Below are 22,895 nucleotides of genomic sequence, written 5' to 3'. Positions count from 1 at the left end.
AGACAAGCGGCTACACAAAATGGGTGGATATAGTTTTTTTTAAATTACGTGTTGCAATGATTATGACTTTATGTTCATTTGTCTGGAGTAGCGGCAATTTAATTTCACTGCTGGTGAACCAGTACATTCATGTAGGCCTATGTGACAAATAAAATTTTTGAATCTTATCCAGGAAAGTTATTGTAAATTATATTCCTCTAATTTCTTGTAGTATTTCACTGAAACAAACCAGACAGGTATGACTACTTCATTTTGTTTTATTTTTCCAAAACACTCCTTCGTCAGTATGCATGTAGAACAAGGGTTCGAATAGCCTCGTCTACTGAACCAGGTGTGTAGCCACATAGCAGAATTGGCTGTCGGAAACCCCCCTGGAACCCTGCTCACTACGACATAGCGGTGCCACTTCTCCTTTCACCCCCTCCCGGGATTCCCGGTATCTCTGATACCCTAAAGCAATTTGCCGAAAACGGCGGGGATAATGTCCCCTAATTAACACCTGGACCACACCCTACAAGCGACATTAAATACTGCTCTGTTTTTTGGAATGAAACAGTTAACTAGTGCATTTAAAGTTGAAGGACAGCCTTGAATTTGACTATGCCATCATCACACAACCAGTTAACAGGATGTCAGACATGCTCCGTTACATACTCTTTCCATGTTATAAAGGAAACTTGTTTTGACTTATATTTTCATTTACAGTTGTTCACTCAACTTTTCAGTGTTTAACAAGAATAAAAATTCTGTTTTTGGAAACAGCTTTTTTCATAATACAGGTACTTCTTTTCATAATAATGGTTCGCTCTGTCAAACACTTTCACATTTCACTATACTGCCTGTCTTTTTGCATGTTTCTGTTGCAAAATATCTGCCCCCTCCTGCCTGATGGATTATCACTACTGTATGCATGAACCAACCGCGACTATCTATGTCCACGGACAAATGTACTTCAAACACAAGATTCCGTACGCATGACTGGTCACAGACCAAAAGCACACGCGATAAAGGTATTAACCAGCCTTTAGGTGGTGTAAGGTAAAAGCGATTATTTATATATATAAATATATATATATATATATATATATATATATACACACACACACACACACACACACACATACACACACACTTTCAGAACTGACAACTCTCATGCATCTGGCATAACACTCGGTCTTTCACGCCCACGCAAACCCTTGCAAACTATTCAGAAGGTAATAAACCTGTTACATGCATGGAAATTGGAGCTGCATTGTACCGAAATGAAAATATCATGCATAGTCTGTTGACTATGGATTCAAGTTGGCAAACAGGGAAAGAAAAAAGAATGAAGTTTGATGGGAAGTTCCATCCATGAAGTCGTTTCGTCTTGAGGAGGTGGAGAGAAACTACCCTGGGAATATATAACAAATGTCAGCCCAGGGAGGGCAAGACTCCTCTCTGTCCTGCTTTCTGCGTTGCTCCTGAGAAAGCTACACATTGAAGAGAAGACTCACAATGGCGTGTATGGGAAAGGAGCTTCAAGGATTGGCCCTGGCCATCATCGGATTTCTCGGGGTCATCATCGTGTGCGTCCTGCCCATGTGGAGAGTGACTGCCTTCATCGGAGCCAACATCATGAAACCGCAAATCATCTATGAAGGCTTGTGGATGAATTGCGTGACCCAAAGCACAGGGCAGATACAGTGCAAGGTCTACGACTCCATGCTCGCCCTGCCCCAGGACCTGCAGGCCGCCCGCACCCTGGTTGTCACCTCCATCATCATGGCCCTTAATGCCACTCTGCTGGCTGTGGCTGGTGGAAAATGCACCAACTGCATTGTGGATGAAGCTTCAAAGGCAAAGGTAACCATCGGCAGTGGCGTTGCCTTCATCATCGCTGGTGTCCTCTGCCTCATCCCAGTCTGCTGGTCAGCTAATACAATCATCCAGGATTTCTACAACCCTTTGCTGACAAAAGTCCAACAGAGATTGCTGGAAGCCTTACTGCACATTGGCGGGGGAGCTGCTGGTTTGCTGATCCTAGGTGGTGGCCTGCTGTGTACCTCGTGCCCCCCTAAGGAGGACAAGGGCTACAATGTTAAGTACTCCCAGCCAAGATCGACGGCTGATAGCAATGAATATGTTAAAGAGTGGTCAACAACAAAAAAGGAAATTTAATCACAACCGTCAATCGCTCTATTTTTGGCAAGTGTTTCCTTTGTCATTCACTTTTTGTTTTTATACCAAGTTAAAAACCCCGATTAATATACGGACATATGGACGTCGCGTGGACTCATAAGCTGAGTTCTGTAAAATGACAAAAATAAGTGTTTTGTACAGTGTACGGGACTATTGTCACTGAAGAGTGAGAGACGCGCGGACTTAAATGTAAAAGTCTGTGCGTTACATACCAAAATTGTTACATGTACTGGGGTGCGCGTGTGATACATCGTCTCAGATCTCTACGTATAAAGTATATGTGTTTCTGTAGCATTATGGCTTTTTATAAACAAATGGTGGCAGCGTTCCTTCGATTTCTGCCAGCTACGGAAACATTCCATGTAGTTTCGCTTATTTCTGTATAACATACAACTTAATTGTGTTTTTGTTTAAAAACCCAAGCACCGGAATCAAAAATCGGAGACTGTTTCAAATGTGTAAAATAAATATTTTGAAAAACATATTAGTGTGTGAGTTCTGAATTCATGTTACGCGTGAAAGCCTGGAGAATAAAAAGTGTTAAATTTTTCCATTCGCTAATTCAATTATCCTGAGAACCCTCGGGCGACATAGTATAATAGCAAAATGTTACAAAACCATTGGCCTTGTATTATTGTGCTGAAAGTTAAATTTAGTGTGTTTGTCTTTCATAAAGTCCGATAGTGCAAATAACGACGTTAAAGTTCCAGGAAGTCATCGCTTATATTTGGGGCTTACAAGCTACGCCAAACCGACAAAAAAAAAGAAATCTAATAAAAACTAGAGATAATAAAATAAATGAAAAATGCATTTAGAAAACAATCATTTTGCGTTGCCCGAATCACATACATGGAGAGGAATAAGGATTTGTTGGTGTATAAACAAGATTTCGTCCATAATTTTATTAAGGCTCATTCTTCAAATTGAAGCGGCATTCACAAATGTTTTAATTGGTTTGTCATTTGAATTACGATTTTATGCATTTACATATACACTTTTAAACGAAAATATTGGATAGTAGTTTTATCACCGCATAAAACCCACTTCGAGCCTATAATACTATATATTTTTCACTATATATGGACTCTTAATAAGTTTTACTTTCAGACGATAAGATGAAAGTAGTAACATCTGAGAGCCACGTTACGTTTACCTGTATACTAATTTTTAGGTTATTGCATCAAGTGAGGACTTCAGCACTTTTGTTTTCGTTGAAGAATGAAAAACTTATGGAAATGTCATGCTATGCTTTTGCGGCTAAAGTTCTATAAAGTTTTTAATCCAGCTCAGAGTTACCTGTATACAACATACAAATAAATAATAAATAGCGCAGTTTTTATTATACAGTTTCTGTCAGGCAATGTCACGCCCACAGAGGTGGGGCAGCGCAGCACTTAGCAATCATCCTCATTTGCCGGACCTATACTTAAGGCTTAGCAGTACTGACAGCCGGTGCGAAGTATTGTTGCCATGTACCGGAGCATTACCGAGCGTTTACCTGTCTTGTGTTTCCTCTCCTTTCCCTGCCTGTTTCGCCGTGCCCTGCTGTCCCGCCTGCCCTGCATCCCTGCCTGGTCCCGCTCGCCCTGCCTTCGTCCCCGTTCCTGCTTGCCTCGTTTCTCCTGCCTGCCTGATCCACTCGTCCTGCCTGATCCATCCCTTCGTCTCATCGTCCCGTCCCTCTTTGTAGGACTGATTTACCCGGCTTCGACCCTTCAGCGCCCGACCCGACTATTCCTACGGATTTCCCCTTTGGCACTGCGTGTGATTGGCTTTGTTTGTGTAAATAAACCCGGCTCCTGCATTTCGGGGTCTGCCTCGTTCCTGGGTCGGCATCCTAACAGAATACTTCGCCCTACGATGGACCCCGCGGAGCACCAAAGCCTACAACAGCAAATCGATCACCTGACCACAGCGGTCACGCAGCTCCTGGAGGCTCGCGCTGCGCCGATCGGCTTACCTGCTTCTCCACCCCGGGCGTCTGCATCTGTCCCCGTCGCGATGCCCGAGAAATACGACGGTAACCCAGATCAATGCCAGGCATTTCTAATGCAATGTGGGCTCTACGTAGAAGAGCACCCAGAGCGGTTTGTGGAGGAGACTGCTCGAATCCGCTTTTTAATTTCACTACTTACCGGACGCGCGCGTGAGTGGGCTACAGCCTTATGGCTGGATGACAGCCCGTTGCTGGATTCTGCACGCGATTTCCAGCAAGCATTTAAAGAGATCTTCAACCATCCAGCTGTGGGACGCAGCCTAGGCGAGAGGTTGTTTGATCTGAAACAGGGATCACGTCCGGTCGCAGACTTCGCTTTGGAGTTCCGCACCGTGGCTGCAGGCCTCCGGTGGCCGGAGGAGGTACTGCGGATTCTGTACCGGCGCGCATTAAATACGGAGATGCAAGATGAGTTGACCTCCCGGGGTACTGCTCTCTCCTTTGAAGAGTACATTGCTCTCTCCGTGACGATTGATAACAGCATCCGTGAACGCCGGAGAAGACGACCGCGCCCGGTACAAGCCTCCCCCATGCCTCTGTCCTCCGAAGAAACCCCAGAACCTATGCAATTAGGCCGGGCCCCCCTGTCCACCCAGGAACGCAACCGAAGGGCAACTCAGGGCTTATGTATGTACTGCGGTGAGGCCGGACATCTGCTGCGTTCCTGTCCCAGCCGACCACCAAGACTTGGGACCTCCACAAAGGTAGGCACATCTTCGCTTCTTGGGGTTTCACTGGTTCAAGTCACTGTTCCTGTTACCCTCACGGGTGTGGGGGAGGGACAACACGCACGGGCCCTTGTGGATTCAGGAGCCGCGGGGAACTTCATCAGCCTCTCCTTCGCTCGTGACATTGGAGTCCCTATCCAGCCTCTCTCAAACCCTGTGGCTGTACTGGGAGTCAATGGAGAACCTCTACCAGGGGGAACTGTGAGTCAACGGACCGGACCCATCTCCCTCCAGGTCGGTCTGCTCCACACAGAGATTCTTGATTTCCTGGTTCTCCCCAAGGCTAAGGATCCCCTTATCCTTGGTCACCCGTGGTTGAGGAGACACAACCCCCTCATCAATTGGCGTACTGGGGAACTCGTATCTTGGTCCTCATATTGCTTTCATCATTGTATGCCTGTGCCTTGCTTTGTGTCTTCCATCGAAAGCCCAGAACCTGAGGACCTTTCCCAGATTCCCGCCGAGTACGAAGAGTACCAGGACGTCTTCAGTAAAGAACTCTCCTTCAGGTTACCACCGCATCGAGAGTGCGACTGCTCCATAAACCTCTTGGAGGGGGCAACCATGCCCAAAGGTCACGTCTATCCCCTGTCCCTAGCAGAGGAGGAAGCCATGGAGACGTATATAAAAGAGGGGCTCATGCAAGGTATTATAGTTCCCTCCACTTCCCCGATTACCGCTGGGTTCTTCTTTATTAAAAAGAAGGACGGAGGATTACGCCCCTGTATCGACTACAGGGCGCTTAATGCCATCACGGTCAAACGGAGGGAACCACTGCCTTTAATCCCCTCCGCTCTGGAACAGCTTCGAAAAGCTGTTATCTTTACGAAGTTGGACCTCCGCAGCGCCTACAATTTGGTCAGGATCCGTCGGGGGGATGAGTGGAAGACCTCGTTTATCACTAGTACTGGTCAATATGAGTACCGGGTTATGCCATATGGGTTGGCGAACAGCCCCTCGATCTTTCAAGCATTTATGAATACGGTCTTCCGGGAGATGATCAACCGGTTTGTGGTCGTCTATATCGATGACATCTTAATTTATTCGTCTTCTCGGGCTCAGCATCTCTCCCACGTCAGCCAGGTTCTTCAAAAGTTACGTGAATACCGTCTCTTCGCCAAGGGAGAGAAATGTGAATTCCATCGGACCCAAGTACAGTTTTTGGGCTACATCATCCGTCCCGCAGAGGTGGCCATGGATGAGAGCAAGGTAACGGCCATTCTCCAATGGCCGCGTCCTCATAGTCTCAAGGAACTGCAACGATTTCTGGGGTTTGCTAATTTCTACAGGCGGTTTATTCGTAATTTCAGTCAGGTAGCTGCTCCTCTTACGTCTCTAACCAGAGGTCAGAGTACCAGATTAAGGTGGACTCCCGAGGCTGAGAGGTCTTTCAACCATCTTAAACAGGCATTCAGCTCAGCCCCTGTGCTCCAACAACCCAATCCGGATCTCCCCTTCGAGGTGGAGGTGGACGCGTCCAACGTCGGAGTCGGAGCCATCCTTATCCAACGACATCCGATAACTGGGCGTAGGCACCCTTGCGCTTTCCTGTCCAAAAAACTTACCTCGGCAGAACAAAATTATGATGTCGGGGACCGGGAACTCCTTGCTATCAAGGTGGCATTGGAGGAGTGGCGGCATTGGTTGGAGGGAGCCCGTCACCCCTTCCAGGTGTTTACGGACCATAGGAACCTGGAGTATCTACAACAGGCTAAGAGGCTCAACCCACGACAAGCCCGGTGGGCAATGCTCTTTGCCCGGTTCGATTTTAAAGTCACGTACCTTCCAGGAAAGAGGAACATCAAGGCGGATGCCCTGTCTCGGCAACATGAACCACCAGAGACTCGTCCTTCAGCTGAGACTGTCCTTCCACCCTCCTGCTTTGTCGCACCCATTACCTGGTCCCTAGAAGAGGCGCTCCGTCTCGCCAATGAGCGCCAAACGCCACCCCAAGGATGTCCCACCGGTCGGTGGTATGTACCTCGCCACCTCCAATCTGCTGTGCTTCGGTGGGTTCACACAGCCCCCAGTTCAGGACATCCTGGGGTTCCGACAACTCAACGGTTGGTGTCGCGACGGTATTGGTGGCCTGGGTGGAGACAGGCCGTGGAGAAATATGTAGCCGCTTGCCCCGACTGCGCTCAATTAAAGTCAGCCCATCAACCTCCAGCCGGCCTGCTCCATCCACTCCCAGTCCCATCGCGTCCATGGTCTCACCTCGCTATGGACTTCATCACGGACCTTCCCTCCTCACAGGGCAACACTATCATTCTGACGGTGGTAGATCGGTTTTCGAAGATGTGTCGGCTCTTCTCCATGCCCAAGCTTCCTACTGCCGCTGATCTCGCCGAGGTACTGATCACAGGAGTCTTTCGCTTCTACGGAATGCCGGAGGATATCGTGTCAGACCGGGGTCCCCAATTCACCTCCCGGGTATTCAGGGCTCTGTGCACCAAGCTACACATCTCAGTCAGTCTCACCTCGGCTTATCACCCCCAATCCAATGGGTTGGCCGAGCGGACTAACCAGGAGGTGTCCAAAGCTCTCAGGCTTCTCTGCAAAGACAAACCTCTTGAGTGGTCACGTCACCTGGTCTGGGCAGAGTATGCCTTGAATGCTCGAGTTAACCCTACCACTAACATGTCTCCTTTTCAATGTGTCCTGGGGTACAGTCCTCCTCTTTTCCCTTGGGACACCCCACCAGGGGACATTCCCCAGGTCGAGGAATGGTACCACGGAGCCAGCCGCGTGTGGCATCAAACTCGTCGAGCCTTGACCAAACAGGCCACCAAGCAGAAGACTCAAGCGGACAAACACAGACGGCCAGCCCCTCCTTACCGGGTGGGCCAGCAGGTTTGGCTGTCTACCCGCAACCTGAAACTGCCTTCCTGCCGTAAGTTGTCGGCACGATTCATCGGGCCTTTTCGAATCCTGCGAAAGGTGGGTCCGGATTCCTTCCGACTGGCACTCCCCGCAGTGTACCGCATATGCCCTACGTTTCATTCCTCTCTCCTCAAGCCGGTCCGTTACAGTCCAGCCCACTCACAGGCACCAGTGGCAGTTCCGCCGCCCCCGAGTGTGCAGGATGGCTCCTCCGTGTATCAGGTTCGGGCTCTTCTGAATTCCCGACGTCGGGCTGGGGGTTTGCAATACCTGGTGGACTGGGAGGGCTTTGGCCCCGAAGAGCGGTCATGGGTCCCACGGACCGACATTCTGGACACCAGTTTATTGGATGACTTCCATCGTTTACACCCGTCGAGGCCAGCACCGCGACCCCGTGGGCGGCCGCGGCGCCTTCCTCGCCCTCCTGGAGGCGGCCGTCAGGGGGGGGGTACTGTCACGCCCACAGAGGTGGGGCAGCGCAGCACTTAGCAATCATCCTCATTTGCCGGACCTATACTTAAGGCTTAGCAGTACTGACAGCCGGTGCGAAGTATTGTTGCCATGTACCGGAGCATTACCGAGCGTTTACCTGTCTTGTGTTTCCTCTCCTTTCCCTGCCTGTTTCGCCGTGCCCTGCTGTCCCGCCTGCCCTGCATCCCTGCCTGGTCCCGCTCGCCCTGCCTTCGTCCCCGTTCCTGCTTGCCTCGTTTCTCCTGCCTGCCTGATCCACTCGTCCTGCCTGATCCATCCCTTCGTCTCATCGTCCCGTCCCTCTTTGTAGGACTGATTTACCCGGCTTCGACCCTTCAGCGCCCGACCCGACTATTCCTACGGATTTCCCCTTTGGCACTGCGTGTGATTGGCTTTGTTTGTGTAAATAAACCCGGCTCCTGCATTTCGGGGTCTGCCTCGTTCCTGGGTCGGCATCCTAACAGGCAATGTGAGGGAGAAGGGGAGGGATGTTTTATTTTATTTATTTTTTTTCTTGATTGGGGTGTTAATTATATTGGATAGCGTGTGCTTTTTAATTTCGATGTGGTTTGTGTGAAATTTGTGATTTGCACGTGTGAGTGTTTAATTGATTTATTGTTTAAAGTATATGGGGAAGTGTGCGAGAGACTGGGGGGGGGCGGAACGGAAAGACGGAGCGAGTCGAACTCTGGACAGACGATCGGTAGCGGGACCTGGTGTGATTTAAGTGCCTGGTGATCCTGTGTTTAAATGAACGTTTGTATTCCTGGTGGGTTTGTATTCCTGGTGGGTATTAGCGGTGGCTGGTCTGGCTATTTATTGCCCTGTTCCCTTTTCCGTGCTGGTTTCTCTTTCAAGTGCCTGACGAGCGGCGTGCATCGAGGAGTCGTCTGATTGGTCGGCTCCGAATTAAGAAGATTGGAGCTGTGGCAGTGACCATCGACGGATTGTGGACTTCCTTCCAATTACCCTGTTGGATACATTTTATGTTTTATCATGGGCCCATGTAAACTTTTTTTTTTTTTTTTGGTTTGTGTGTGGATTATTATTATTATTATTATTATTATTATTATTATTATTATTATTATTATTATTATTATTATTATTATTTATTATTTATTATTTATTATTTATTATTATTATTATTTTATATTCTGTTTTTTTCTGTGTAGTGCTGTGGTGGGTTATAGGAAATTTACCTGCTCGTTTGGTTGTTGTGGGTTTGTGAGCTTGGAATATATGATTTCTGGGTTTTATCTTTGTAACATAATAAACTAGTTACCATTTGAATATTCTGTGGTTTGGGGTTTTAGCACCTGCTTACAGTACAGAAGGGGTTCAGCTAGTCCCCCTGATGTTTCCTCTGGGACTAGGATTCAAGTCTCTGCCAGGGTTCCATGTGTGCCTGTTCTCCCTCTGTCTTCAAGGGATTTTATCCAGGTGCTTCAGTTTCCCTCTGCACCCCAAAAACATGCTGAGGTTAATTAGAGTTGCCAAATTGCCCGTAGGTGTGCATGTGTGAGTGACTGGTGTGTAAGTGTGCCCTGCGATGGGACGGCGCCCCACACTGGGTTGTTCCTTGCCTTGCGTAGGTAGCCTCTGGGACAAGACCTGGACCCCCGTGGCCCTGAATAGGATAACCGGTTAAAGAAAATGGATGGTGTGGAAATTGGAAGTGCGCCGAGAAGGGCAACAGCCACATTTGCAGTGATGAAATCCCAACCAAAATGCTGCCCACCAAAACACAGCTCCACATACCTCGTGCCATAGGTGCGGATGGGGGGCCCATGCCCATTGGTCAGGGAGTCGACCTTCGATGCGGGCAGAACGCTGCTTTGCGCACCCGTGTCGCATAGGAAACGTCGTCCAGAGAGTTCGTCTTGGATGAACAGCAGCCTGCCGGCACGGCCGACACTCATGGCCACAGCTGAGCGCTGGCTGTGGTGTTTCCCGTCCCCCAGAAGGCACATGGAGAATGGCACCGCTTAGCTTTGGGTCCGAACTTGGCATGGGAAAAACATAGCCCAGGGTCCCGGCGCTGTGGGGCTACTGCCGCCGCAACGGTGATTGGTGATTGGAGCCGGAAGAAATGAAGCCATGATGTGCTGTTGACCAGCGAGGAAAAACTTATCAGCCTCCGCAGCCAGCGCGTGGCAGTCAGTAATGGAGGTGTTTGCTAAAGCCGCTCATACCTGAGCCGGTGGCTGACGTAAAAATAATTGAATAAAAAGAAAATCCGGGTTGTGCTCACCCATGAGATTAAGCATCTTGTCCACTAGCTCGGACGGCTTGCCGTCGCCAAAGCCCTGAAGTGAAAAAAGCCGGCTGGCTCTCACTGCGTCAGGAAGTTCCAACAGGTGGGCTTTAAGTGCAGCATATTTGTTGTGTGCCGGCGGGTGTTTAAGTAAGCTCACCACTCTCGGATGCCATGGAGCTGCTCAGTGCTGACACAACATAGTAATATTTAGTGTCGTTCGCAGTAATCTTCCAAAGTGCCAACTGCGCTTCTGTCTGGCCGAACCATGCTGAGGCTGACGATTCCCAGAACTTGGGCAGCTTGAGAGAGACGGCGTTCGTGGTCGTGTTCGCTCGGGGGAGTCACTGGATACGTCCAGCAGACAAACGTCACAGTCACCAGTGAGAAATTGGAAGGAAAAAATCAGACAATTTCTCACAAACGGGGATGCACATCACCCTCCTTTATTAACCCACCACCACAGAACAATCACATCACTAATTCCAATAGGTCAATCGCAACCTGGGTTAAGATACAGAGAGCCAATTATAGATTAGACATTAAGTATTCATGAACAATATAACCACAAATAGACTTGATAGTATGGTGAATTTTGCGCAATAAACTGAACCTTAAACTGTCAGGTAAAGTCGCACAAGTCCCCCAGAATTCACCGCCAATGTTGACAAGGAAGTGTTTCTTGCCGGCCTCCACAACACAGAAAGGGCCCTCGTAAGGAGGGTGAAGGGGACCCCGGTGGGCATTGCGTCAGAGAAAAACATATTCCGTTGGTCGCAGACCTGCAGGTACATAACACAGAGGAAGACCATGGTGAGAAATGGGCCAAGGGGTGAAATGGGCAGCTTTGTCTAGTAACAGGGTGCGCTGCTGCTTGGCGGACCAGGGAGTCGTGCTGTTGGGGATAAACTCCCCCGGGACCCATAAGGGTTGGCCATAAACCAGTTCAGCCAAGGAAGACTGGATGTCAGTCTTAGGGTCTGTTCTGAGGCCCAGCATAACCCACGGGAGCCTATCCACCCAGTTGCTTTCCTTGAGGCTGGCCTTCATGGAGCGATGGGAGATAAACAGTAGTGTGGTGGAGCTTCACATCCAAACAATCTGCCATGGCAGACCAGAGCTCCGAAGTGAACTGCAAGCCACGATCAGAGGAGAGGTCTGACGGGGTGCTGAAACAGGGAACCCAGGACCCAATGAAGGCGCGAGCAACCTCCATGGATGTAGGAGCCGAAAGTGGAATGGCTTCAGGCCAGCGAGTGGTTCTGTCCACCATAGTGAGGGGGTAAGTGAACCTGTGGGAGGAAGGTAAGGGTCCCGCCAGGTTGAGGTGGACAGCTGATCGCCTCCTTTCTGTAATGTGGAACTGCGCAAGGGGGGGCCTTGGTGTGATGATGGACCTTAGCACACTGGCAATCCATGCAGATGGCAGCCTAATGCCTGACAACTTTGACAACTAATTTTCGCTGCAAATAGGGAAAGAAAAAAGAATGAAGTTTGATGGGAAGTTCCATCCATGAAGTCATTTCATCTCAAGGAGGTGGAGAGAAACTACCCTGGGAATATATAACAGAAGTCAGCCGAGGGAGGGCAAGACTCCTCTCTGTCCTGCTTTCTACGTTACTCCTGAGAAAGCTACACATTGAAGAAAAGACTATCTATGGGAAAAGAGATTCTAGGATTGGCCCTGGCCATCATCGGATTTCTCGGGGTCATCATCGTGTGCGCCCTGCCCATGTGGCGTGTGACGGCCTTCATCGGATCCAACATCGTAACAGCGCAAACCATCTGGGAAGGCTTGTGGATGAATTGCGTGACCCAGAGCACTGGGCAGATGCAGTGCAAGGTCTACGTTTATGCCGTGGTCGGGGGACAGTGCACCAACTGCATTGAGGATGAATCTTCAAAGGCAAAGGTAACCGTCGGCAGTGGCGTTGCCTTCATCATCACTGGTGTCCTCTGCCTCATTTCAGTCTGCTGGTCAGCTAATACAATCATCTGGGATTTCTACAACTTCTGCTGGCAGAAGCCCAGTGCAGAGAGCTGGAAGCCTCACTGTACACTGTTCCAGGAGCGTAACCGCCTTTGGGGAGTCCCTTATGGCGGGCTCCCCTACCACCCGCCAGTACAGTAAAAAACCGCCTGGCCAGAATCTCAGGCAGTGACGAAACTGGGGGCGCTGCGGCCACAGGAACCACGGGGGGCGCTGCGGCCACAGGAACCACGGGCGATATCTTGGCAACCCCCTCCCGAAGCTGCCGCATGTTGTCGCGCACCTCCCCTCTAAGACGTCCCTGCTCCGGCTGGCTATAGCCTGAAGCAGGGGATCCTCCCGGACTTCGGGCTGGGCCAGCCAATATAAAACCTCGTTGTGAGGTCGAGGAATTCAGCCTCACCGATCTGAGGTGTCTTCTTGTCGAGTCTGGTCATTCTGTCATGATCCACGGGGGAAGCAGGCGACAGAAAGCCGTGAATAAGCACAAAAGGGATTTATTTCAGGGCTGACACACTTCAGGACACACGTAACGTTAATGACCGGACTAGGGAAACGAATGGAAATGCGGACTAAATACACTGAACTAATGACAACAATTAGAAACAGCCGTAAAACACTGGGAATCCACACAGGGTTAACGAGGGGGCATGGCACACAGGAGGATCGGACGATCGGGTCATGACACAGGGTGTGAGCTGAGTGGCACGAAGAGGAAAAAAAAACTTCAGCAATGCTGAAGTGGAAGTATTAATACAGGAGTTAAATGCAAATAGAGAAATTTTATTCAGCAGTGTAACCAGTGGATATAAAACCCCCAAGAAAGCGGAGACATGGAAAGGTATCACCTGTTCTGTGAATGCTGTGTCTGGAGAACGGCGCACATTAAAGGTAGAGGAGGTGAAAAAGAAATGGTTCAATTTAAAATCCAATGCCAAAAAAGCCATCTCCAGACATAGGAAACATATAATGACCACTGGAGGGGGACAGGCAGGTCCTGAATTATCTGACATAAACCAGCGCATCGGGGCCATTATTGGCCAGACGGCGCTCTCAGGTGTGTCGTCTGCGGAGCGTCTCAACACTGACCAGGGCCCCAAATCACCGGCTTCTTCCCCAAGGCCATCTCCGACCAGGGAAGCAGAAGGTAAGTGGGTCTTCCTGAAGTCTCTACAATACCACGGCATAATCTAACGGAGTTGTTTCTGTAACTGTTGTAAACCGTTGGAAGTTATTTTAGTTTGCAAAACCTAAGGCTAGGTGAAAATTCTCGTAGGCGTCCTCATCTAAAAGCCTACTTGGAAATTTTATTGCTTGCGCATTGGTGACCAGACTGAAACATCTAAGTAGGTACACGGCAATGGTTCTGACTGTATTTTATCTATTCATATATACCCTTCAGATATCCGACTCGTCTGTGAGGAGGAAGATGGCACCACTCAGCCGTCATACAGTACCGCTACCTTTGCGCGTGCCGCCCTCAGATCCCGTTCAACAGCAGGTGTAATAACAGACGCGGTGTTGGACAACCAAGAAAAGATTTCACAGACTCTCAGTCAGATTGCTGCTACACTCACTACAAATTCAGAAACACTTAAAGAAATAAATGCAAATATAAAAAAATAAAGCTGTCAACACTGAAAAATGTTATTTCCGGCGTTTTATTCAAGGCATAGCCTGCTGTGACATGACTACAGAAACTGTAAGAAATTTTTGGCCAAGTGAGTCACAAATGTGAAATTATTTGCTGTCTAACTTGTACAGCAATTCTGTTTTCTGGTCCTTGCAGTGGATCTAGATACACATCTTGGAGTGGTGGCTGGGGTGGAAGCGGTACGGCCCGATTCATTGCCATGTTGTGTAACACACAACAAGCCATGATTATTCTGCAAACCTAAAAGATTACCAGTGATTAGGAAATGTAATGGAAATTGTGGCAATTTGCTACATGCGCTCCAGTGTCCAAACGAGAATAATACAAGTACGCCCATTCGTGTATATGCACACCTTCTCTGGTGTGTGAAGCAGCTCGCCACCTGCTATACCCAAACACATCCAGCGTCTTTTCAGGATTCTAATTCTTCGCTCGATGGTGGAGCGGGTGTGTGGGTGACTCTGGTTGTATGACGTCTCATGCGGAGTCTGGGGGTCCACCAGTGGCATCATTAACCAGGGCGCAAGGGCGTACCCTCGATCTCCTAATGAAACGATTCATTTTACATGAATGATGAAAACAAAAAGAAACCCTCAGGAGTTTAAAATGGTTGAAATGTGCTTATCAATGAGCCATGCATCTCCAGCAGCTCCTTGTTCTAGGCGCATACCTACCGAACTATTCTGCAGTATATAGGAGTCATGTGCACCTCCAGGGAAGCAGGAGACGACATTCAGTAGATGGTACTGGGCGTTGCAGATGAGTTGCACGTTAATTTTATGAAACTGTTTGCTGTTGAGGTAGGGAAATGGATCTGGTGAGGGTGCCTTGATGCGCACGCGAGTGCAGCCTATTGCCCCGATGATATTAGGCAGACCCGCAATAGTATAAAACCCTCTCTTGACTGGCAGCTGCTGTTGCGGTCTATAAGGGAAGGATATGTATTGTGTGGCCAACTGATGTATTCCATCCACAACTCGTGGAAGAGCGCGGCTGATGGATGGCTGTGATATGCCCACCCAGTCTGCTAACTCCCGCTGAAATGTCCCAGTGGCTAAAAACCCCAAGGTGCAAATTATCTGCACATGTGGTGGCACAGGGTTTGATCGTTGTGTATGGCTTTGCAGCGCAGGCTCCAAAGTGTCACACAGCTCAGTTAAGACCAGTCTTGGTAGCCTAAACCTTGAAATTAGGTACTTATCAGACTCTGCAAATAAATCTAAATGATCTTCGAACATGCGTTCCCTTCTCAGGGCACAATTGGCAAGCTGTTCTAGGAGTAACAGAAATGCCATTTTTATCGCAAGACCAATGCGCAGGAACAGACCTATTTAAAATCTGCATGATTGCCGTTACTACCATGAAAATAATTTTTACACTTTAAAATTCCATCCATCCATTATCTGCCGCTCATCCGGGGTTCGGGTCGCGGGGATAGCAGCTTCAGGAGAGACACCCAGACTTCCCTCTCCCCAGCTACCTCTACCAGCTCTTCGGGGAGGATGCCAAGGCGTTCCCAGGCCAGCCGAGAGATATAATCCCTCCAGCGAGTCCTGGGCCTGCCCCGGGGCCTCCTCCCTGAAGGACATGCACGGAAAACCTCTCCGGGTAGCCGCCCAGGAGGCATCCGCACCGGTGTACAAACCACCTCAACTGGCTCCTTAAGACGTGAAGAAGCAGTGGTTCTACTCAGAAGCCCTCCCGGATATCCGAACTTCTCACTCTATCCCTATGGGAGAGCCCAGACACCCTGCGGAGAAACCTCATTTCGGCCGCCTGTATCTCATTCTTTCGGTCATTACCCATAGCTCATGACCATAGGTGAGGGTAGGGACGAAGATGGACCAATAGATCGAGAGCTTTGCTTTTCGGCTCAGTTCTTTCTTAGCCACGACGAACCAGTTAAGCGCCAGCAAAACTGTAGACGACGCTCCAATTCGTCTATCCAGCTCCCGATCTCGCCTACCCTCACTCGTGAACAAGACCCCGAGATACTTGAACTCCTCCACTTGAGGCAGTACGTCTTCCCCAACCTGAAGAGGGAAAACCACCCGTTTCCGGCTGAGAACCATGGTCTCGACTTGGAGTTGCTAATCCTCATCCCCGCCGCTTTGCACTCGGCTTTGAACCGCCCCAGAGCACGCTGGAGATCCCCAGCAGATGAAGCCAACAGGACGACATCGTCTGCAAAAAGCAGCGAGGCAATCCTGAGGCCACGAAACTGGACACCATCAACACCCTGGCTGCGCCTAGAAATCCTGTCCATAAATATTATAAACAGGACCGATGACAAAGGGCAGCCCTGGTGGATCCCAACCCGCGCTGGGAACACGTCCGACTTATTACTGGCAATGCGGACCAAGTTTCTGCTCCGTTCATACAGTGACCGAATCGCCCACAACAGCAGACCCCAGACCCCATACTCCCGAAGCACCCCCCACAGAGCACCTCGGGGAACCCGGTTGTAAACCTTTTCCAAATCCACAAAACACATGTAGACTGGATAGGCAAACTCCCAGGCCCCCTCCAGTACCCTTGCAAGGGTATAAAGCTGGTCCAGTGTTCCACGGCCAGAAAACCGCATTGTTCCTCCTGAATCCGAGATTCGACTATCGATCTCACCCTCCTCTCCAGTACCCCAGAATAGACTTTCCCAGGAAGGCTGAGAAGTGTGATCCCCCTGTAGTTGGAACACACTCTCCGGTCCCCCTTCTTAAATACGGGGACCACCACCCCAGTCTGCCAATCCAGCGGCACTGTCCCTGACCTCCACGCACTGTTGAGAAGGCGTGTCAGCCACGACAGCCCCACAACATCCACAGCCTTCAGGTACTCCGGGCGGATCTAGTCCACCCCCGGGGCCCGGCCACCAAGTAGCTCTATAACCACCCTGGCCACCTCAGTCCCAGTGATGGGCAAGCCCCCCCCAGCACCCTCGGGCTCTGTGCCCTCAGATGTCTCAAAGGCAGTGTGCGTAGATGTATCAGAGGCAGGGTTGAGGAAGTCCTTAAAGTATTCCTTCCACCTCCAGGTGATGTCCCCAGGTGAGGTCAACAGCACCCCCCCCCCCACTATAAATAGTAGGAACCAGGAGCTGCTTCCCCCTCCTGATATTCCGGATGGTTTGCCAGAACCTTTTTGAGGCCGACCGAAAGTCACTTTCCATGGCCTCACCGAACTCCTCCCACGCCCGGGTTTTTGCTTCTGCGACTGCCCGAGCTGCGTTCCGCCTGGCCTGCCAGTACCCTTCAGCTGCCTCCGGAGACCCCCGGGCTAATAATTCCCAGTAAGCCTCCTTCTTCAGCTTGACGGCCCCCCTCACTTCTGGTGTCCACCATCGAGTACGGGGGTTATCGCCACGACTGGCACCGACCACCCGCAGCCACAGCTACGTACGGCTGCTTCCACAATGGAGGTCCAGAACAGTGTCCATTCAGACTAAATGTCCCCAACCTCCCCCGGTATGCAGTTGGAATTCTGCCGGGGGTGGAGTTAAAGCTCCGGCGAACAGGAGCCAAAAAAAGGTTAGTTGGCACTTTGGGCGGAGCTTAAAGCTCTCCCCATTTATGATGTCATAAGCGGGATGTGGGCGTATCCTTTGTTCTTATTGGTCGAGGGTTATGGCCAATGGTATCATACATGCTTATGCCACGTGTTGCCGATAAGGGGGACGTATGGTTTGGGGAGATAATGGTTGCCGTTAAACTTTAATAGAATAAAAATACATGTATTTTATTAACGTGCTATTTTTAATTACGTTTTAAGGAATAATAAGACATATAGCAGGATGAACGTAAGCTAGTGCATACACATCCTGCGGAGTTCCGTCCGTCCGCAGTAGACACAAGCGCCCGCCGTATTTTAAAAGAAGAAAGTACCAAAATGTTTTTAACAAGAAAAACTTTCGTGTTATTTTTAAAAAGAAAGAAAAGCATGCGGAACTTAAACAAGTACAAACATGCCCTGAACGAAACACTGTCAGAAGAGCAAATGCTGAGTTTTAAACAAGCACAAATATTTCAGCCCAAGTTTTTTAAAAGAAGAAGAAAGCACTTAAACCCATTACATTTAACCAACATGTTTAAAGAAGAAGAAACACTTTTAGCGATATTTACCAGTGTTAGGTTGAAGAAAACATTTAACCAGCAAACATTTAACCAGCCGTGTGCGACCGCTCCGTTCAAAAGTTGCACATCAAATGAACGACGGTGGGGGGAAGGGGGCGTACTCACGCACATACACGTTCAAAATGGCGACTGGGAGAAACTGTTATCGTGATGCTAGCCCATGGCCTTTACTTGTGAAAGCACGCCACCATCCTGACAGAATGCGCATTAACTCTATTTGTTAATCTGACTTATTTGTAAATAGTATAAATAATATGTTTCTAATTTAAATAAAAGTCGATCTCTAACACCACACCCCGGGTTGTTTAGCGACATTTAGCTAAATTCATCTACGTTTGGTTAATCAAATGAATAAAACATTATAACTTACAAAAGATGTATTTAGTTGTATTTTGTTAGTTTTATTTTAAATAAGATGCCCCGATTTTATTTAAATACATTTAATAGCTGCTGGAACTAGTGAGCGGTATGTAGCAACATGCTATGGTAGAATCATGCCTTGGACATATATTAATGTTTAAGGTATAAAAACATCATGCGTGTCAGTTAAGCATATTGTCCACATGCCTTGACTATCGTTGCATGACAGTACAGTAAGCATAATATCCCACACACACACCCTGGCCTATAGCGGGCAGAAATGGCGCTATCCTGCGGCCTACAAGATAAAAGCATATGGTACCAAAGCGGGTTCAATAGACTTTAAAAGAATAAAATACATGAATTTATTAATGTACTGGTTTAAATGCGTTTTGAGGATAATAAAACTTTTTAACGGTATCACCGTTTTCATAAAACAAGACACCACAAGGAGGGCGTTCGATCCAGAGATGGCACCGGACGTAATCCCGGATAGGAACTATAGTGAGCAGTATTTAGCTACATACTTCAAAACATTTTAAAACTTTGGTAGAATAATACCTTAGTTATTTTAATAACTGAAGGGATTAAAAACATTTGTCGTGTTTGTTGATGTGTTATTTTAAGCAAATACGTTATTTTCTAACGGCAAAAGACCTGTCATCATGTTTTAGGTGCGAAATGATATGGTCAAGCAATGTTTTAAAGCACGGGGAATTAATAAAAAATTTAAGCATATTGCCCCACACGCACCGCGGAACACAGCCAATATACATGGCGCTGACAGGGTAACATATTATCGCAACATGATTATGTCAGGAAGATTGTCACCCACCTTGCCTGCTGTCTCTGGGGGGAGCACCCCGGATAGGTACTAGTAAGCAGAATTTAGTAACAAGTATCAAAAACACATTTTTAAAAACTTTAACCGAGTAAAGCCTTAGTTATTTTAATAAACAAGTTTTTTTCAGTAAATGTTTGTTCACGCTCATGTGCACAAGCGTGCACCCAAGGGTTGGCCTTTAGAATTTGATAATCAAACTGAATCAAAAAATACCAGACATATATATAGCTTACGTTCTTTCTTAAAATGTATAAGGACCGTTTTGTTATAGCGAAATTTTATGCAGGGCATTAAACGGAGCATTATAGTCAATCTGTAGTCTCACTGCATAGTGGATGACTGCTGGCACTGTTGAATGTGGACTAAGTTTCATTAACTATCAAGCAGGCTGCATCTCAGTTACCACTGTCAACTTAACATGCTACTCCAGACATTGCTTGACCATACCATTATCTCCCCCAATCCATACGTCCCCCTATCAGCAACACGTGGCATAAGCATGTATGATACCATTGGCCATAACCCTCGACCAATAAGAACAAAGGATACGCCCACATCCCGCGTATGACGTCATAGATGGGGAGAGCTTTAAGCTCCGCCCAAAGTGCCACCTAACCTTTTTGGAGCTTTTGCCAGACGTTCCCAGCAGACCCTCACTATGCGCTTGGGCCTACCAGGTCTGACCGGCTTCCTCCCCCGCCACCTGAGCCAACTCATCACCAGGTGACAGCTCTGCCCCTCTCTTTACCCGAGTGTCCAAGACGGAAGGCCGCAGATCAGATGATATGATTATGAAATCGATCATCGACCTGTAGCCCCGGGCATGTTCGTTCCATGTCCACTTATGGACACCCTTATGCTCGAACATGGTGTTCGTTATGGACAAACCATGCATTGCACAGAAGACCAATAACAGAACACCACTTGGGTTCAGATCAGGGAGGCCGTTCCTCGCAATCACCCCCTTCCAGGTCACACTGTCATTGCCCACGTGAGCGTTGAAGTCCCCCAGCAAAACGATGGAATCCCCCCGTGGCACGCCAAATAGTATACCGCTAAGGGAATCCAAGAAGGCCGGGTACTCTGAACCGACATTCGGCGCATAAGCGCAGATGACAGTCAGAGACCTATCCCCGACCCGAAGGCGCAGGGAGACAGCCCTTTCGTTCACCGGGGTAAACTCCATTGTTAATGCACCGAGCTGTGGGGCCACCAGTAGCCCCACCCCAGCTCGGTGTCGCTCACCCGCCACAACTCCAGAAGAAAAGAGCGTCCAGCCCCTCTCCAGGAGATTGTTTCCAGATCCCAGGCTATGTGTTGAGGTGAGCCCGACTATATCTAGTCGATATCTCTCAACCTCACGCACAAGCTCAGGCTCCTTCCCCACCAGAGAGGTGACATTCCATGTCCCGAAAGCCAGTTTTGTCAGCTGGGGATCGGACCGCCAGGGCCTCCCTTGGCCGCCACCCGATCCAAAAGAACCCTATGATAAAGTATCCAAACGAAGTCCCGTTTCCCTCTCCCGGACTAGGGTCACCAGGGCCCCACCCTGGAGCCAGGCCTGGGGGAGGGGCCTGTTGGCGAGCGCCTGGTGGCCGGGCCTTGGCCCGTGGGGCCCGGCCGGGCACAGCCCGAAGGAGGCACGCGGGACTGTCCCTAGGAGGGCCCACCCCCCGCAAAGGGAATGTCAGGGGTTCGGTGCTTTGTGGATCGGGTGGCGGCCACTTTAAAATTATTTTTTATATTTTACTTTTATAAATTATTCAAATACTATCATTTTATGAACTGTAGAATGAACAAAACTGCTATAACCAATTATTTTGAACAAACTATCATTACTCAAATTTACGTACGAATTACGTACGATTCTGTTCTTAGCTAAGAACAAATTCAGATAGGAAAACATTGGTGAATGTCAGAATCTTTGTAAAAAAAATGCGTACGTGGGGTTTAAGAACAAATTTGTTCGTAAGAACGGTTGGTGAATGAGGCCCATTGTTCCCAGTATTTTTCACGGTAAAAGGTTTGGTGGATGAGGACAGATTAATACGCGTAAAAAAGGGGGAAAATATTTTATATACAATATGATATATAATATAAGTGTTGTTCTATAAAGACTCTCTGACGGTCAACCTTAAAGACTGAAGAATATCCAACAGAATAATAAAATACAGTCTATGCAGAAGCACGTCACGGTGCATGGCTTCAAAATCTGACATTCGAACGAGGCTTATAACAACATTCACTGTGGGGAACAGACTTCAGCTGCAGCTAGCCTTCTTTTGACTGTGGAAAAGGTACATACATATGAAATTGTTTTTGTTCAATACGATGTGTGCACCATATGCACAAGTTCTATTTAAAAAGCAAAGTATTTTGATATAAACAGACTAACTCGTAGATTAGGGCTGGCGTGCAGCCTAATTAAGCATTTAGGCCAAGAGGTCATTTTTTAAGATTATTATTTCCATGTCTGTATTTCTGTGGTGAACCATGTTGTTAAGTGTGCATAATTTTGAAATACAGTTAAATTTGGTTCTGTGAAACGTCTTCTCAAGCAACCAAATGATTCATTAATCACAGTTTGCCCCGCCATAATCGCGGTATTTTACCGTGTATTTACTCGACTGTTAGCTGAATGAGTTCCCCCGATATCATGTAAAATCTGCTTGCTAATTTAGATTTTAGTACTAACTACTACTAACTAATTGAACAAATTTAACTGTACATGCCGTAACGTCTTTCCTTGATCATGCTTAAAGCGTTTGTATATTTCACTTTTTATACTTTCTTCCAGTAAATGAATCCTAACCAACTCGGAATCTTAACTCGGTTTTCAAAGTTACGTTTTAATTTCACATTATTATTATTACTATTATTATTACTACTACTACTACTACTACTACTACTACTACTACTACTACTACTACTACTACTACTACTACACCCATGTTCTAAATATGATGTTTTTGTTTACAGGCACCTTTGGTCTCTGTGCCGCCTCTCTGATTAATGCCCTCCTTGCCCAGTCTGTGAGTTTTGGTGGGCGGCCCTCTCTTGGTAGGTTTGCTGTGGTACCATGTCCATTTGAAGATGATGGATTTAATGGTGCTCCAGGGAGCATCAAAGATTTGGATATTTTTTTATAACCCAACCCTGACTTGTCCTTCACTATAACTTTGTCCCTGACTTGTTTGGAGAGCTCCTTGGTCTTCATGGTGTGATGCCTCCTGCTTAGTGGTGTTGCAGCCTCTGGGGCCTTTCAGAAAAGGTATGTTTATACTGACAGATCATGTGACACTTAGATTGCACACAGGTGACTTCATTTCACTAATTATGTGACCTTTGAAGGTAATTGGTTGCACCAGGACTTTTTAGGGGTTTCATGGCAAAGGGGGTGAATACAT

At 48.1% G+C, this 22,895-nt stretch overlaps 1 protein-coding gene across 1 annotated transcript; it reads left to right on the top strand.

The window, feature by feature from the left end:
* Window positions 1–1,443: 1,443 nt before the first annotated feature.
* LOC140579599 (claudin-4-like) lies at window positions 1,444–2,619 on the top strand. The gene has a single exon (XM_072702271.1). It carries the CDS (start codon window positions 1,498–1,500, stop codon window positions 2,158–2,160), a length of 663 nt encoding a protein of 220 aa, XP_072558372.1. The 5' UTR covers window positions 1,444–1,497; the 3' UTR covers window positions 2,161–2,619.
* Window positions 2,620–22,895: the final 20,276 nt, after the last annotated feature.

The sequence above is a fragment of the Paramormyrops kingsleyae genome, chromosome 18 (genome assembly GCF_048594095.1).
Source record: "Paramormyrops kingsleyae isolate MSU_618 chromosome 18, PKINGS_0.4, whole genome shotgun sequence".
NCBI lineage: Eukaryota > Metazoa > Chordata > Actinopteri > Osteoglossiformes > Mormyridae > Paramormyrops > Paramormyrops kingsleyae.
This window is presented reverse-complemented; position numbering and strand designations above follow the sequence as displayed.

Bases quoted from the DNA above. Each gene is read 5' to 3' on its own strand.
- LOC140579599 (XM_072702271.1), top strand. From the start codon at position 1,498: ATGGCGTGTATGGGAAAGGAGCTTCAAGGATTGGCCCTGGCCATCATC.